We start from the raw sequence: 15253 nt of genomic DNA, 5'->3' as shown, positions 1-15253 counted from the left end.
TATTATCATCAGCATCATCACTTCTTGCTGCAAAAAATTGGGCTTTATTCAATGCTATTCAGCCTATCTCTGTCCCCACAGAGTGCCCGATGGACCATTTGTATTCTTTTTTCATGGTAGGGTTTTTTGGTGGGTTCTTTTTGGGCAAGAAGCCAACTCTAATTTAAATTAAAAAGGAACTAGAAGAATAAGGAATCTGGAATCCCATGGAATTGAAGGCAAAGCTTAAAAACTGAGTTGGGAGAAGAACAGGAGGCAAGTTGGGGAGTCCACACACAGGTACTGATGAACCATTTCAGCAGACCACCCCTACTGGGATGGATCGGCTATAGTCATTTACTGTCTTTGCGTCACTCACTTAAGATTCGGAATCCCGTGGGTCTCATGCCTACACCTTCAGCAGGGTAGGATGAGTAGCTTGATTGAGCATTTAACCAAGCTTTAAATCGTGGAGGAGGGAATTCCCCAAGGGGTGCTCTTACCAATAAACAAGAGAATAATGCTGTGTGGCAAAAGCTACAAATGTGTATTACATGTGGGGAAGGGGAGGAGGCCAAGGAGTTATCGCATGAAGGATAAAAATGTAGTTAGTTACCATATGAAAATTTACCTTTAACCCCAGAATCTTATTTTAATAATGAGAAAGATGAAAATTTTTTAGAGTGGAAATGTTTCATATCTTTGAAAGAGCCGTGGAATACTTTAGCAGAGGCAACATGCTAGGTAGACCTACACCCTAAAAAGTACACATGCCTTCCTAGGATCCCTTCGTTTTGGTGTTATTTATGTCAGACTACCAGTTGTACAGGTCATTTGCCCCAGTAATAACTGGAGGTCTAGCTCAGAGTTTGAGCTCCAGGCCCTTCTATTCTTTATTCCCACAACCTTTGTCCTGTGTTGTGGCACATAGCACACAAAACATTGAGAAGCCTCACAAGCCAAAGATGGGGCTTTGCTTTTATTCTTGATAACCTTGCCTTTGGCTATTACTCAATATAAACTCAAGATGTCATTATTTGATTAAAGTTGAAGTTTTCAAACTTCATTCAAATCTGCATTTGACCAACAACTAAAGATCTTAAGAAGAAGGTCTTGTCTGATTCAAGGAATTAATTCCAAGGTTTCTTAACACCGCATCGACCTTTATAGTTTGCACCATGTGAGTTAATGAATGTTTTTTGACATCCATGGTCATGAATGATTTTTTTTTTCTTTATTTTTTTGGCTGTGTCAGGTCTTAGTCGTGGGGCATGGGCTCTTCGTTGTGGCGTGCGGGTTTTTTCTCTCTCTAGTTGTGTCGCATGGGCTCCAGAGCATGTAGGCTCTGTAGTTTGCGGCACGTGGGCCCTCTTGTTGAGGCGCGCGAGCTCAGTAGTTGTCACGCACGCAGACTTAGTTGCCCCGCTGCATGTGGGATCTTAGTTCCCCGACCAGGGATCGAACCCGTGTCCCCTGCATTGGAAGGTGGATTCTTTACCGTTGGACCACTGGGGAAGGCCCTCAAGAATGATTTTTTTTTTTTAAAACCAAGTTCTCTTTTTACTGAGCTGGGTTTTGTTGTTGTCATTGTTTTGTTTTTTGCATTCTCTTTCCTCTTCTTTTCCAAACTGAAGATCATTTATGTTTTCTTACTTACTTGGCTAGGCAAATGTGATGATTCTTGAGTGATAAGTATAGTGATAGTAAGCAGAAATGCTAGAGATGGTAAAAAACATTTTGTCAGCTGCTTTATTGAAATGACAAGTCAGAAATGAGAAAGTTTGAGTTGGTTTCTCTGCACGTCTCTCCCTTTAACCACCATGTTACCCTCACTGAACACGGGAGAGCTCTAAGGAGCTCCCAGATCTGTTCTGTTTTGCAGCCCTCATCCTCTCACATCTGCTAAGTCTTGTATGAAAGGTAAGTCTTATTCACATTGGGGCACAGGTGAGGATGTGTATTTGTCAAATACCTATCTACTTCATGCAGTCCTGGCAGGTGAAGTTTAGTTTTTAATAACAGCACTTCATTCTTTCATACAGAAGGAGGTTGTACCCTGGTTCTAGAAATAAAGTTTAGGTTTTTTCTTTTTTCCCATTATCATTTCATGTTTCCCTTCATCTGCAGGTTCAACCTAATTTCCTTTCAATGGAAGTGTGGGTTTCCATGGTGTTTGATACTCTTCTGGTCATTGTCGATAGCCATTACCAGCCCAGAGGACAACTTTTCTCCTGCTTTTATTATGTAAGTTCGAGAAATAAAAAATGGTTAAAAAACTCAAGCATTGATTCTTATATCAATTGTTCATGTGAAATCCATAATATAGTGTAAGTCTTAGCCTTAGCTATACATTAGATATAAGTCTCTGCCTTGGCTGTACATTAGAGTCACCTGGGGAACTTTAAATATATATATACATATTGAAAAAAGAAATACTGATGTATAGGCCTCATCTCTGATGTAATTGCTTGGGAATGGGTCCTGGGTATCAGCATTTTGGAAGCTTTCTAAGTTATTCTGATGTGTAATCAGAGTCAAGCGCTACAGTTGTAGTAAAATAAACATTGGCTGAAGACGGAGGACCGTGAGTTTCTGGTCTTAGTGCTTTTCATTGCAGAGTATGTGACCAGGGGAAGTTCAGTTAATCTGTCTGGACCACTGTGTCCTTGTTTATAAAATGAGGTGATTGAGCAATATTAACTACAGTGATTGTAGCCCCAGCTTCACCTCTTATTAGTTTTGTGACTGTTGACCTGACACTTAACCTATCATCTTATTTTCCCTTCCTGTAAAATGAAGGTAAAAATGAATGGTTTGCCAACTTTGTAGAAGATTGTGAGGATCAAATTATATAATCTACAGGAAAATGTTTTGAAAATGTGAAATGCTCTATAAATACAAAGTAATATTGTTGATCATAAAAAAGCACCTGTTACTTAGTCATTCTCTTTCTTCATGCTTATATGCTAAGATCTGAAGCAAATTGAAAACACACTTTGTTGGTTTAGGTTTCATTTTCCCTTTATTGGCTGTAGTGCATGCTTTATTTCTGTATCTGCATGGAATTATTTTGGTTCTGCCTTATCACTATCCATTGCTTAGGGAATTATAGGGATCATGGGACAATCAGCTGAGTGGCAGAGGATTACAGTTGATTTGAATTAAAATATAGCACAAGTCCTGAACTGTTGCTAAGATCACGATTTTAGCCTGAAACTTCATTGCCTTAGGTCTTCTTTGTACAACATTTTGTGTGCCTCTGTCCTCCTGCCCTTAGGAGGACCTGGTATGTATCCATCTGGGGCTTAGGGTCTGGAACTAGATTTTTTTTACTATACTTGAGGACAAAAAATGACTTACTAGATAACGTAGAATTAAATTGGAAGGTAGATTTTGCTCAAAGAAGTACTTTGTTTACGATGATTTGTTTTCTGTCAGAAGTTTTCTTATTTCTTTAATGATGGATGAAAACCTTGTTAACTTATATGGAGGTCTTTGCAGTAGCTGTCTGGTTCAGATATTCAGCAGGACAGGATATTGTATTAGACTTCTAATAGCGCTGCTTAGTTCTTGCAATCCAATCAGAATAATGTCTTTACTAGCCAGCTCGGGGTTGCCTCTTACCTTTGTGATTCTTGCATTATTATACTTTTTCAAAGCCCTGTTTCAAAAGCTACTTTCTTTATTTCCCTTGTCTTAGCAGCTGGGTCATTTTGAGTAGTATCGTCATTGTAATAGTGCTATATTAACTTAAAGAATCCCTTAGTTCATGTTGCTTTTTATCCTTAAAGTACTAAAGCTTAGAGAGCAAACGAGTATAGAATTAAAAACACTTTTTAATGTGTTTTGACTGCAAGGGACAACACGGCCTTTATGGTGTGTCTGAAAATTTGAAGTGGGTAATACTGAGGAATGATAAACGGTCTTTCTTCCCCACTTGAGACATATTTATAAATTATATAATGTCTGGTGGAGCTCTCTAACACAGGACTCTCGTAGAAACTGTTCACATTCAGCTGCCCTGTCATTTTATTAGGGTTGTTATTCATTTCTTTTCCCGTAATTACATATAGGGAAGGAGCATATAGAGCTCTCCGTTTCATTTTGAATAGCTGGTTATTGCTTTGTAACCAGAGGCTTTTAGGATTTCAACTTCCTTTTTAATTAAAAGGAATTAACCCCCTGTAGGAAATAATCCATCTACTGGGAAGCGTTCCCACCAAAAATTTTGGGAGATCTGCCAATAGATCCCTGTGCCAAACTTACACTTATCCCTCTGTAACTAAACTTGAGCTGCCCTCACCCTAACCCCTTTTCTTTTCTCTCCGAGAAAACTCCTGGCTTTCTGGACATTTATGATGTGGCTTGGTGGTTTCTGCAAACTTGGATAGCTTCACTTGGGGTTTCTCATTATATACACATGTAGGCTTTGAAAACACTGATATTGTTTCAGGCTTTATAGTGAGGGAATTCACACCCTTTAAAAGGAGACACTTGTAACTTGGTTTTTCAAATTTAAAAGGGTATTATTAGTCAACCGATTGCTTAGTAGCAAATTGTTTTACTAAGAGTAAGAAGGTAACCCGTAGGTAAACACAGAAATAGATTTATTAAAAAAATTTTTTTTTTGGGTGGCAAAGGTGGATTTAGGAGAAGCTTGCACTGTTGTATAGCGCTTTTGTGATAGGTGTGCGTCCTTCATGTTTTAAACAAAAGGCCAACCCCCTGTTTTCTTTCTTTGGCATGTCCTAGAAATCCTATTCTGGTGAAAACACAGCTAGTGCCATTGCACGTTCTGCGGCCGCCACGGCTTTGTCTCTCCTTGTGCCAGTTTTCATTATCTCTTGCAAAGAGAAGGTTGAGGAAATCCTGAACATGCTGACTGCCAGGTTACCTGGGAAACCAAGTGCTGATGAGTCTCAAGCCGTGCAAATCCACATGGGCCTTGCTTTGGGGATGTTTCTCTCTCGCTTGTGTGAGGAGAAACTCAGGTACAGTTTATTAAAATATTCCTGTTTTTCCTCTTTGTGACTTAGGTGGAGGATTTGTCCCTCTCTCTCCCCCCATCCCCCGACGCTCGCGCTCTCTCTCTCTCTCTCTCTCTCTCTCTCTCTCTCTCTCTCTCTCTCTCTCTCTCTCACACACACACACACACACACACACACACACATTATATCTGAGCAATTTGTGGTGCTCCACTTTTTGAGATGTGCAGCTTGATCCTTTATTCTCCTTTATGAATGAATTTCTCTCTCTAAAATACCATAGACATACATAGACATTAATGTGTTTTAAGGGTTCCTCTTTTTAAAGTGATTGATTACTTGAAAATCATTTCATGCTTAGATGAAAGCCATGTGTAATAGACATGAGGAAAGTCTAATCATATGGTGCTATAAATTTTAAAAAGCTTCTTTTTTTCCCTCTGGTTTATAAGGGTGAAAGTAATTACTTATTCTTTGTTGATATCACTATAAAATGGGAGGAAAAGATCGGGGTACCCCTGTGCCTGAGGGTGCGGGAATCACTGAATCACCTGAGAACTGCATGTACCCAGTTTTAAATATTGCTTTTATCCTGCGCCCTGGCTACATTTTCGTAATCCTTAAAGAGTCTTAATCTCTGCATATTATACTGTGTGCTTTATTCAGTTTGATTGCTCATTTTTAGACTGCTAGCTTTACTCTTGAATGGAGCTAATAGAATATCAAAGACCCAGGTGGAAAATTCCACTAAGTGGGAAAGTTTCCTGGTGCACGAATCTACTTTAGTTTTGTTGCTCGTTATATTTATTCTTTATTTTATTACCGATCTTAGAATTTTATATATCCAGATTGATTGTACTGTGGTACAACACGAGTATTTGGGGATCATGAATATTTAGATGTCACTGATTTGGAATTTCAGCCCATTTTCCTGCATTGGAAATAGTAGGGATTGTGGGGAGAGGCATTCTGTTCTGATGTTAGCTGTCCTTAAGCTTCCCTAGTTGGCAGAAATTGTCTGTCCAAAAGCAAGAAATGGTGTTGATGTGGGTAAATTGGGTGATATTATGCTATATTTAGATTTCTTTTTGAAACCAGTGGTTAAGTTTACATTTGTAATTTACATAGTTTTGTGCAAACATCCATATGTGAAACCTTTATGAGAACTGCTATTGATCTAGGGAAATACTGTATTTCAGATGATCATTTTCAGCCCTTGGAAACATCTGTTGGATGATTTGGGAAGATTGGCTTAGTCTTTGTGATCATAAATGAAACATTTCCAGAATATTCATTTTGTTCTATTCACCAGTATTAGTATACACAGGCCTGGTTCTGGACGTGAACAAAAAGCTGCCCTTTGCATGTGAATTGACTGTTACATGTCTTGTGTGTGGGACAGAACACAAAGTATTTTTATAGACTTAAAACGTGAAAGTGATTTTTTTTTTCCCCTTTGCTTCTATGCTACAAATGGCGGTCTCTTCACCATCTGTGTTCATGTTCTTTCTTCAGTATCTTTTCAAGCTACTTGTTTTACAACTAAAAATGAGCCATGGCAGTTTAATTCCAGGCAACTCATTTCATCCTATCCTGGCTCTGGCTCCCTTCTTCCTTAGTTTAGGAGGAGATGCTGCTGGTTTTAGGGCTTGACAAGCTTACATTTGTGGTTAATTTAATTATGCTACCTGGAGAAACCTATGGTGATTCCCCTAAAGCATCCTTTCTGGTTCCTAGATTGCCTTCCACCCCTATCTACCCTACTTGACTTTGCACCTGCAGGAAACCCTGGGGAAGGACACCAGGAAGCTCTTCCTGAGGCGACCTGCCCACAGAATAACTGCAGATTTTAACTTTGCCATAATGATCCTGTATTTGATAGCATTCTCCTTCTGCCTGGTGTGTTGGTACTGCAGCCATTAATATAATTATTCATGGTTCCCACCTTCCTAATTTCATAGAGCAGAGGAATCTGAAATATTTGCCTTTTAGTACTAATAAATATTTTACTAGATAATGACAGTCTCACCAGATAATGACATTTTTGGAGAAAATTTCTATTTTTCTAAGATTAAAGTGTTTTGAGGGCTACTAACTCTGAATAATCAATGACATCAAATAAGTAGCCCAAAGTGGCCCCTTAGGAGAATAGGATCAGGACAATATCTTGGTATCAAGAATGAAAAGTCACTTTGTAGCAAAGAATTTTGACATTCAATCCATCTTTCTTTTTATTTTATTTTATTTTCTTTTGCTGAGGCTTATGAAAAATCTCCTGAATTTAAATTCCTGTCTAGAATTTATTCAGAAAAGTATATTATTCCAAAGCTTGCTTCTGTCATAACTCCCAGAGGATACTAGTAGGATCTCTTTAGCATTTGTTTAGGATATTTAAGTACATTTTACTCCAGAGAACAACTATAATAGGACTTATTTAGTTAAAGCTATTAAAATTGTGTGTACCTGTGTGCATGTTTTCTCATTGCAAAATGTACTCCTTCACCTCAGGCAAAACCACTATAGTCTTGGTTGGAGAAGATATTATTTAAAGTGCGCTCTGGCTGGCTGGCATTCCTGGGGCTGCATTCCACTCAGCATGGTCTGAGGCAGCAGCAGGAGAGCTGACATGTAGGGACCCCTTGATAATAAAGTGTCGGTGATGAAGCCCACAACTCTGCCTGAAAAAACAGACGTAGACCTACCTTTTAAGTTTTATTTTACCCTAAAACTCATAGTTCTCACCAAGACAATTACAAAAACCACATCAATTACTGTATAAAGGCAGAAAAATATAGGGCTGGGTTTTACCCTCCTTTAAAAAAAAAAAAGAATAGAACTGAAAACTTCCATATTTGAGACATGAAATCAGAAGTTATAGCCTTTGCAAGAAAGATTTGGAATGATTATTGATAATATCAGCTTAATGGATTAGTAAATATTCTGAAGAAAATCACCTTAGCATTCCTAGAAATAATTTTTTGGAATTCTGAGCTTTGTTCTTATTTTTCAGTGATTTTAAAATTTGAATGAACTGAGAAAATGCAAAAGTAGCAGTTTTAGGGTTTATTGGTTTGCAAGTGATTATAATGTACAGAAACCCAATTATTGAATAAATTCTCTGACTCAGTTTCTCTGTCTACAAAATATATGTGAATCATCAATATTGTTATTTGCTACTTTTATATATTTTTTAAAGAAATGCATTTTCAATAAAATATTGAGAGCAAAATATTACATAGTAAATATTTTGGACAGTTGAATGATTTTAAATAATTCATTTTTCCCTCTTGGTCTTTACCCAGTGATATATCTGGCCAACAGATGAACCTTCTTCTGATGAAGTCTTTGGATGCCCTGGAAAATTGCTGCTTTGACACTAGTCTTGAATACAAGTATGTTGATTCCGTTCCTTCTCTGATACTCAGAGATTGGTTCTTTCTTTGCCATAAATTTTACATTCTATGGTGAAATATTTGTAGGACCCGGTCTTGAATTCCTTTGTGTAGAGATTTCAGTAGTAATAAAAAAATCTGTAATTAAAGTTTACTTGTTCTGAAACCCATGTTTCAGAAATAGGCGGTTTGTTTCCATACAAAGCAACAAATGTCATTTTGTGGCTGTCATTAAGTTACCCATACCTTAGATTCTGTCTTGTACTTTACCATATGAGGCATCTATCTGGGGACTTGTATGTATGACAACCTTTTTAAAATCTGTTGAAAATATTCTTTCAATTTGATTTGACTAAGAGAGTCTTTGACTCATGATTTGGATTTCCCTATGAAATCCAATGTCAGAGGAATCAAAATAGAAACAAGCAGAGGTTACACCAGAGGTTCCCAACCTCCTCAATATTAGTAGATCCCTTCTCCCTGCAAACTTCATGCTTTTAAAATATTTTGTCTGTTAAACTAAATATCTTGAGTTAATTTATTTTCTCATTCCAGTCATGAAAAACAACAAAAACAAAAAGGAATAATCAGAAAATACAAAACAAAATGGTGTTAAACATACTCATTTAGTGAGACATTGAATGTTTTAACTCATCCATGTGGCTCGTGTGGTGGGAAAACATATTGTTTTATTAGGCCTTCTGAAATATTGACACCATTGAGAACCTGGATTGTACCTTTTTGGATTTCCCTATGTTTTGGAACTTGAGGTTTGGATCTTCTGGGGTTGAAGTTACTAGGAAACTCAACAGAGTATAAGCACTAACCTCCAATTTATTAACTCATTTACTTCATGCTATTATGGGCACTGTTCAAATATGAGTTAAATCAGTGTTTACCAAAAAAATCAGTGTTTAAATTTCTGGCCTTTAGGAACTTATGATCTAAAGTTACATTCGTGGATGTAGCCTGTTAAGTTCAGACTAACAAAAGCATAAATGGTAGAAGTACTGCAAGTATCATGTATTTCATCATGTGTAAATAAAGTCAGATCTTCACTTAGTAGGTGGTGGTTATGAGATCTTTCACATGCAGGCTAAGGTTGGATAAGAATGCTTGAAACACACTCACTTTATCACACTTTAAAGTTGAACACGCCAGAGATGAAATGACTTGTTAAGAGTGTGGTTTTGAGTATGGGCAAAGAGAGTTCGGTGGCATGATTCAAGTCTCTTAAATTTAGAAAATGATTAATGGAAGGGATAGGGTCATTTAACTGTTCAGGGGGCCGGTAAAGAGTTGAGTTTTTTGAGCCTAATTCATGTGTTGGTGGTGCTGCCTTTTACAGCCAAGGAGTAAGGTAAGTTTCTGTCCTTTCCTGTCCCCTCTCCCCCTCTTCCTTCTTTCTCCTGCCTTCCCACAAAGGTGTCCAACATATCTGTAGCTCAGGGTATTATAAAGCTGGGGAGAAAATGGTGATTAACATGCTGCACACTTTCAGCCAGCTGGAACAATCAGGAGTGACTCTCACGTATCAGCTCCATGAGTTTGCAGGAAGGTGTTTGAGTGAAGGGAGGGCCACACGGATCACTGAATTATCCAAAGTATGGGCATTTATGCATTTACAACCTTCATATGTCTAAGCATATGTAACTTCAAAATTAACTTTTTATATTAACAAGGTTCTTGTTTCTTCATTCTTACCTTCTTTCTTGATTCTTACCTTCTTAATAAACATGTGTTTGGGAGAAGGAAAGGTGGGCCTCCATAGGGTATTGAGCCTGCAGATTCAAGTAGAATAGGGTCGTCAGAAATTTCCTGTCCATTTAGTAAAATCTTGCTTGCCTTTCAGTGCCAATTAAAAGCCCAGGTCCTTCAAGAAACCCTCCCTCTATTCTCTCCAAACTGTGTTTTTCCTAGTTAATGAAGTTTAGTATTTTGTCATTGCTAATGCTTTGTGGGTGTCCACGCTTAGGTAGGTCTCTCGTTGGTTTTGGGTTCCACTAATACTTACTGAGCAGCGCCGTATTTTGCTAGGCCTTTTCACATCCGCTTCTCATGTAATTAAGCCCTGATTACAACCTAAATATTGATACTAAAGCAGGAGTCACCATCACTTCAGTTTACAGATGAAGAACGTGAGTCTAAAATAGGAGACTGGTTCAAGGTCACGCACTAAGTGGCAGAGCCAGGAGAGAAACCTAGGTAGTCTGACTTCAAAACCAGCTTGCCTTCCCTTGCTTAGCACAGCATGGAGAACACATTTCAGTAGAAAGAAAGCAGTTTGACACTTGACAGTGTGGTGTTGATTATTTTTTCTGACATGTGGATGTTGTCTATCATCGAAAGCAGAAGAGAGATTCTAACTAGGCCCAGACCTGGTTCATAGCATAAAGTATTCCCCCATCCAATGAGCTTGCAGGAGTCTGGGGCAGTCCTCTCTCACCTGAAATATCGGAGGCGTTACCCAAAGGTAGTTAATAGATCTGGGAGCGTGCTATCTCGAGTGATAGAATTCACCCAGAGCAAATTTACCACGCTTCCTTGGTTTAATGGATGTGTCCCTGCTGAGAGAACCGAGCACCTGGTGTGGTGTTTGGGGTCCTATCACTTACATTTTGCTGCCATCTAGTGGTACGTATTACACCATTTCAATCTTCACAGCCATAACTAGTCATGTTATCCATCAATGACCTGAGCATTGGTTAATTACTGTTGAGCTTTTACAAATATGATAACATTTGTATAGCACTTTGTAAAGGGCAAAGCACTATACAAATGTTAGCTGTTATTAGAACTAATTATTAGATGGCCTAGTACTTAATCTGCAGAATAGCCTACAATAAACTAGGGAATTGAAGATTCATCTCTTGTTAATTTTAGAAAAATATATCATGTCCCAGTTGATATAGCAACACACATATCGGAATTATGAGCATAGCTTTTAAGACTCAGAATTTCCTTTGCCAGTGATATTTTAATACACTTGGATAAGAGATTCAAATAAGTAATGACATAATGGGGCATATCATCCTCTTTATCATTTGTTAGTATTCTTCTAGGAGATTTATGTTAGCAATTCCCAAACCTCAATTTTATATCTAACACAATTTATTTCATCTGTTCAGGACACCAACACTTAAGTCCTTTTTGTTTTCAGTGGACAGAAAGATGTGAAAGCTATCTCTGCCCAAGTTATTCTTGGTTTAGGGCTGGTAGAACAGTGAAGCTAGAATGAGGGAAATGTGTAGAAATGCTGAACTAAGCACCTAGAAGAATCTTTAAGACTTAGGACAAAAGATACACACATTAAAATGTAGAAGATTTGGAAGTCAGCAGGGAACATCAGGAATGAAGCTTGAGGACTACCTTCTTGGTACATGCTGGAACAAATGAGACAAAGTAGAAGGAAACAGTTCAGATGGTCAGTAGATGCACACAATCTAACGTATTTTTGTTGGCACCCATATGTACTTAGTTAGACTATATATTCGTTTATCATAACAGTCAGCTAATAACCAAATGAATAGAATCGTTAGTGACTGTTAACCTTGCCCAAGAATAATTCTGCTGTGATATTTTTTAGGTAAATGTAAACTAGAAACCGGGATGTCTTTTTCTAGACCTTTGTGCCCATGTGCCTTGAGATGGTGAAAGAGGAGCTTCAGTCCAGGGGATAGAGATTTTTGTGTGCCCAGATAGCCAGAAAAGCAAGACCTATTATTTGAAGAAGATGAACCCCAGTAGTTAAGTGAGCTTTGAGAAGAATCTTTTTGCCTCATAAACCTGACACCTCTTTCTTAAATTAGTCAGGCAAAAAATAGAAATCGAGTCTTCTTGATTGAATCTTGGATGATATATTCAGTGAATTTTACCACTCATAAATTTTGCCTCCAACTGAAGATGAAAATCAAGCCTTGGGTTTTTTTGGGGGGGGAGCTCCCCCCTATAGATTTTTCTCTCCACTTTAGATTCTCTTGAAACTAAAGAGAATTTGGTCAGTTCTTCAGCGTTCAGTAAATGTTGGTTGAATGCCTCTCCCTGTCAAGCAGTGTTACTAGGTGCCACAAATACTGTAGTGAGGAAAAAACAGAAAAGGTACCTACCCTCATGGAGCTTGCAAGCTAGTGAAGGATGTGGTCAGTAATCAAATCAGCTCCCAGATAATCTTCATCAGAGTGTATCATTAAAATTGTCTGAAGTAAATTAGTACAAGGTACTATGGGAAAATATTAAGGAGGTTCCCTGCTGGGCCAGGGCAGGTATCCCTGAGGAAGTAACATTTGAAATCCTAAGCATAAATAGCAGTTACATAATTAAAGAGGGAGCAAAAGTTAAATTTTAAAGTATTAAATGATATTTGTCTAACTATATCTTTGGTCTGATTTCAGGTTTTCATATGCATCAATATAGAAAGATGGCCAAAAAAAACCTTTCCTGTAGAGTCTAAATGAAAACAAAGACTTTAAATCCATTCTAATCAGCAGCAGCCTTTCCTCTTTCAGAAATGTGATTTGTCTCAAAAGCACACAGTGTTCAGATGTTAGATGCTGATTTAACTCATTGAAATATGCATTATGCTAGTTGAGCTGGTTGTTAAGTTCCTGTAAGCAGGAACAGCAGTTCTGCCTGACTTGGATTAGTGCTGCAGTAGCTTCCTGACAAAGGATTTTCTAATGCCAGATCGTTGTGCAATAGAACCTAGGAAAACACACCTGAGACATGTTGCCTTCTCATAATCATTCCATCATGGCATCACACAGGGTGCCGGGAGGGGCCTGGGTTTGGCAGTTGGAACAGAAGGTTGGAAATGAAAAAACCCTGTCTTCTGTCCATGCTCTGCTGGAAACTCTCTGCATGACCTTGAGCAAATCCTGTAGCCTGTCCATCCTCTTGGGCATCTCTTATCGGATGTGGAAGCTCCGCTGGCACAGAGGTGTCAGGGGAAGTCACTAACATGTTCAGGAAACTATGTGAAGGTCTTGACGCCAGCCAAAGCGATAGATGCTATATAAGAGCAAAATGACATAACATACGGGCATTGAAATATGTTATTGGAGAAATGCCCTGGAATGTCTTCTTAAGCAGTAGATATCAGGAAGAGAGGCAAGCCAAACCAGAGTGAGGATGATTTCTGAAAAAGTCAGCATTTCCTCAACTTGAAAAACAACAATGATGATAAAAACTTTTTCAAAAGAGTAAAAAATTACCCCCAAGCCACATTTATCTTATCACACGAACTAGAAGTTTTCTGGGAGAACAATTCTTTTCTTTAAATGGATATGTATTCTTTCAGGAGAACTGGGGCACAAAGCCCAAGATTCCAATTGAATTGTCACATGGGGTAACTTTTGACAAGCCTGTCATTTGTCCATTTTCTCTTCTGACCCAGTGGTACTCGGAGGGATCAGAGGGGAGAAGAGGATTAATGTCATTGTGCACAGACAAATACACAGTTTCTTTGAGACAGAAATTCCACTTGTTGAAGTTGACTAGGAAACATGAAGCACTTAGCAGTACCTCGTAATTATGCCTTGCATTTATCTGCCCCTCCTCCCCCCGTTATTAATCAGATGGCCTCAGCTCATATCCTGAAATTTAGGCTTTTCTGTCTTTATGCAGTTAATCATAGTGCACTCAGCATGATGGGGGGGGGCAGTCAGTGGAGAGAGGACCACGGCATTTCTCTAAGTGCAGAGATAGAACTGGTTTGACTAATTTTTACGCCTCCTTCTCTTACAGAGTTTGTCAAACTATTTCATGTATTTATTTGTTTTCTCCATTGGGTACATAGCACTGGCATGGGCCACGGACACATTTTGATTGGGGGGGGGGGGCGTTGGTCATGGAATACACCTGTACACCAGGCAGCAGAATTAGAATCCAGCCATCTTACCTCGGGTTGTAGAGCACTGGTAACTCCCATGATAAGTGAAGAGCAATGGCGTGGATTTCTTACGATTTTCACTCCTCATCTTTTTTTGGCATCCAAGCACGGGCTGTGTACTGGGAGTTGGACTTGTCCTGTCCCTCATGAGCCACAGCAGCCGAACAGAGTCGCGAGTTCATGTGGCAGCCTCGCTTCGGAAGCTCTCCGTGTACCTAGATGACAGCGGGGGCCAGAGCAGAACCTTTCAGGAGGTAGGAGACCAACGTTCCAGTTTCCTTCCCTCTGCTGGCTTTTGTTTTCCTCTTGCTGCTTATTTTCTACTTCTCCTGTTTTGGTAACTCTGAAATTAAATCCTTCCTCAATTTCAGCTGGGCTAAGGAGAAAATCTGAGTGGCAAACAACCTACATTAGATCATAAGGTTTTCAAATAGTGCAGCTATTTAAATCAAGTTAGACTTACATGTGGCATGTAAGAGCCTTTAGTGAATACAAAAACCTGACTCAGTATCACTAGAAGGCAGTTTCTAAGAAGAGCTGCAATTTCTGGAGGAAGGTTAAATGGAGATTTTTTAGAATTAGCCTCCATCCAAGTATAACTTTAAGAAATGGCCAGGAATAAGCTTAAGAAACTGAGGATCGAAAAGGCATTTGATTTTTTTTAATGTCAGTTAAGCATGAAAAATTATTGAGGAAATTCCCTTCACCACACTTAATGAAAAGATTTTTCTGTGATGGTGTAAAAATATGCAGAATTGGGATCCTGGGCTCTGGTCTGTGTGTTGACTGGGTCGAGCAGGACATCTGAGGCCTGTGTGTCTGTGAGCCCAGGTGAAGCCGCGCCGCTGCAGGGCTCTTCTCTCTGGGAGGAGCCTGGGCCGACCTCTTGGCCTCACTAGATTCTCCGTCTCATTAGAGCAGATCCTATTTTCCCCCGGCCTGCCCACGAGCTATTGATGAGCACATAATGGCTGCTGTGTTTCCCTGCTCAGCTCCTCTGCTTTCAGCAA

General features: G+C 39.0%; 1 protein-coding gene across 2 annotated transcripts in view; it reads left to right on the top strand.

The window, feature by feature from the left end:
• Nucleotides 1-15253, top strand: part of FOCAD (focadhesin) — a 314675-nt gene that overhangs the window by 242790 nt on the left and 56632 nt on the right. For both annotated transcript variants that reach the window (XM_079927956.1, XM_079927957.1), the window contains 4 exons: nucleotides 2107-2223; nucleotides 4732-4970; nucleotides 8267-8356; nucleotides 14350-14497. In XM_079927956.1, coding sequence (XP_079784082.1) covers nucleotides 2107-2223; nucleotides 4732-4970; nucleotides 8267-8356; nucleotides 14350-14497 — 594 coding nt within the window. The remainder of the gene's footprint in view (nucleotides 1-2106; nucleotides 2224-4731; nucleotides 4971-8266; nucleotides 8357-14349; nucleotides 14498-15253) is intronic.

The sequence above is a fragment of the Stenella coeruleoalba genome (genome assembly GCF_951394435.1).
Source record: "Stenella coeruleoalba genome assembly, chromosome: 7".
Classification (NCBI taxonomy): domain Eukaryota; kingdom Metazoa; phylum Chordata; class Mammalia; order Artiodactyla; family Delphinidae; genus Stenella; species Stenella coeruleoalba.
Note: the sequence above shows the minus strand (reverse complement) of the source record. Positions and strands in the feature narration are given on the sequence as shown.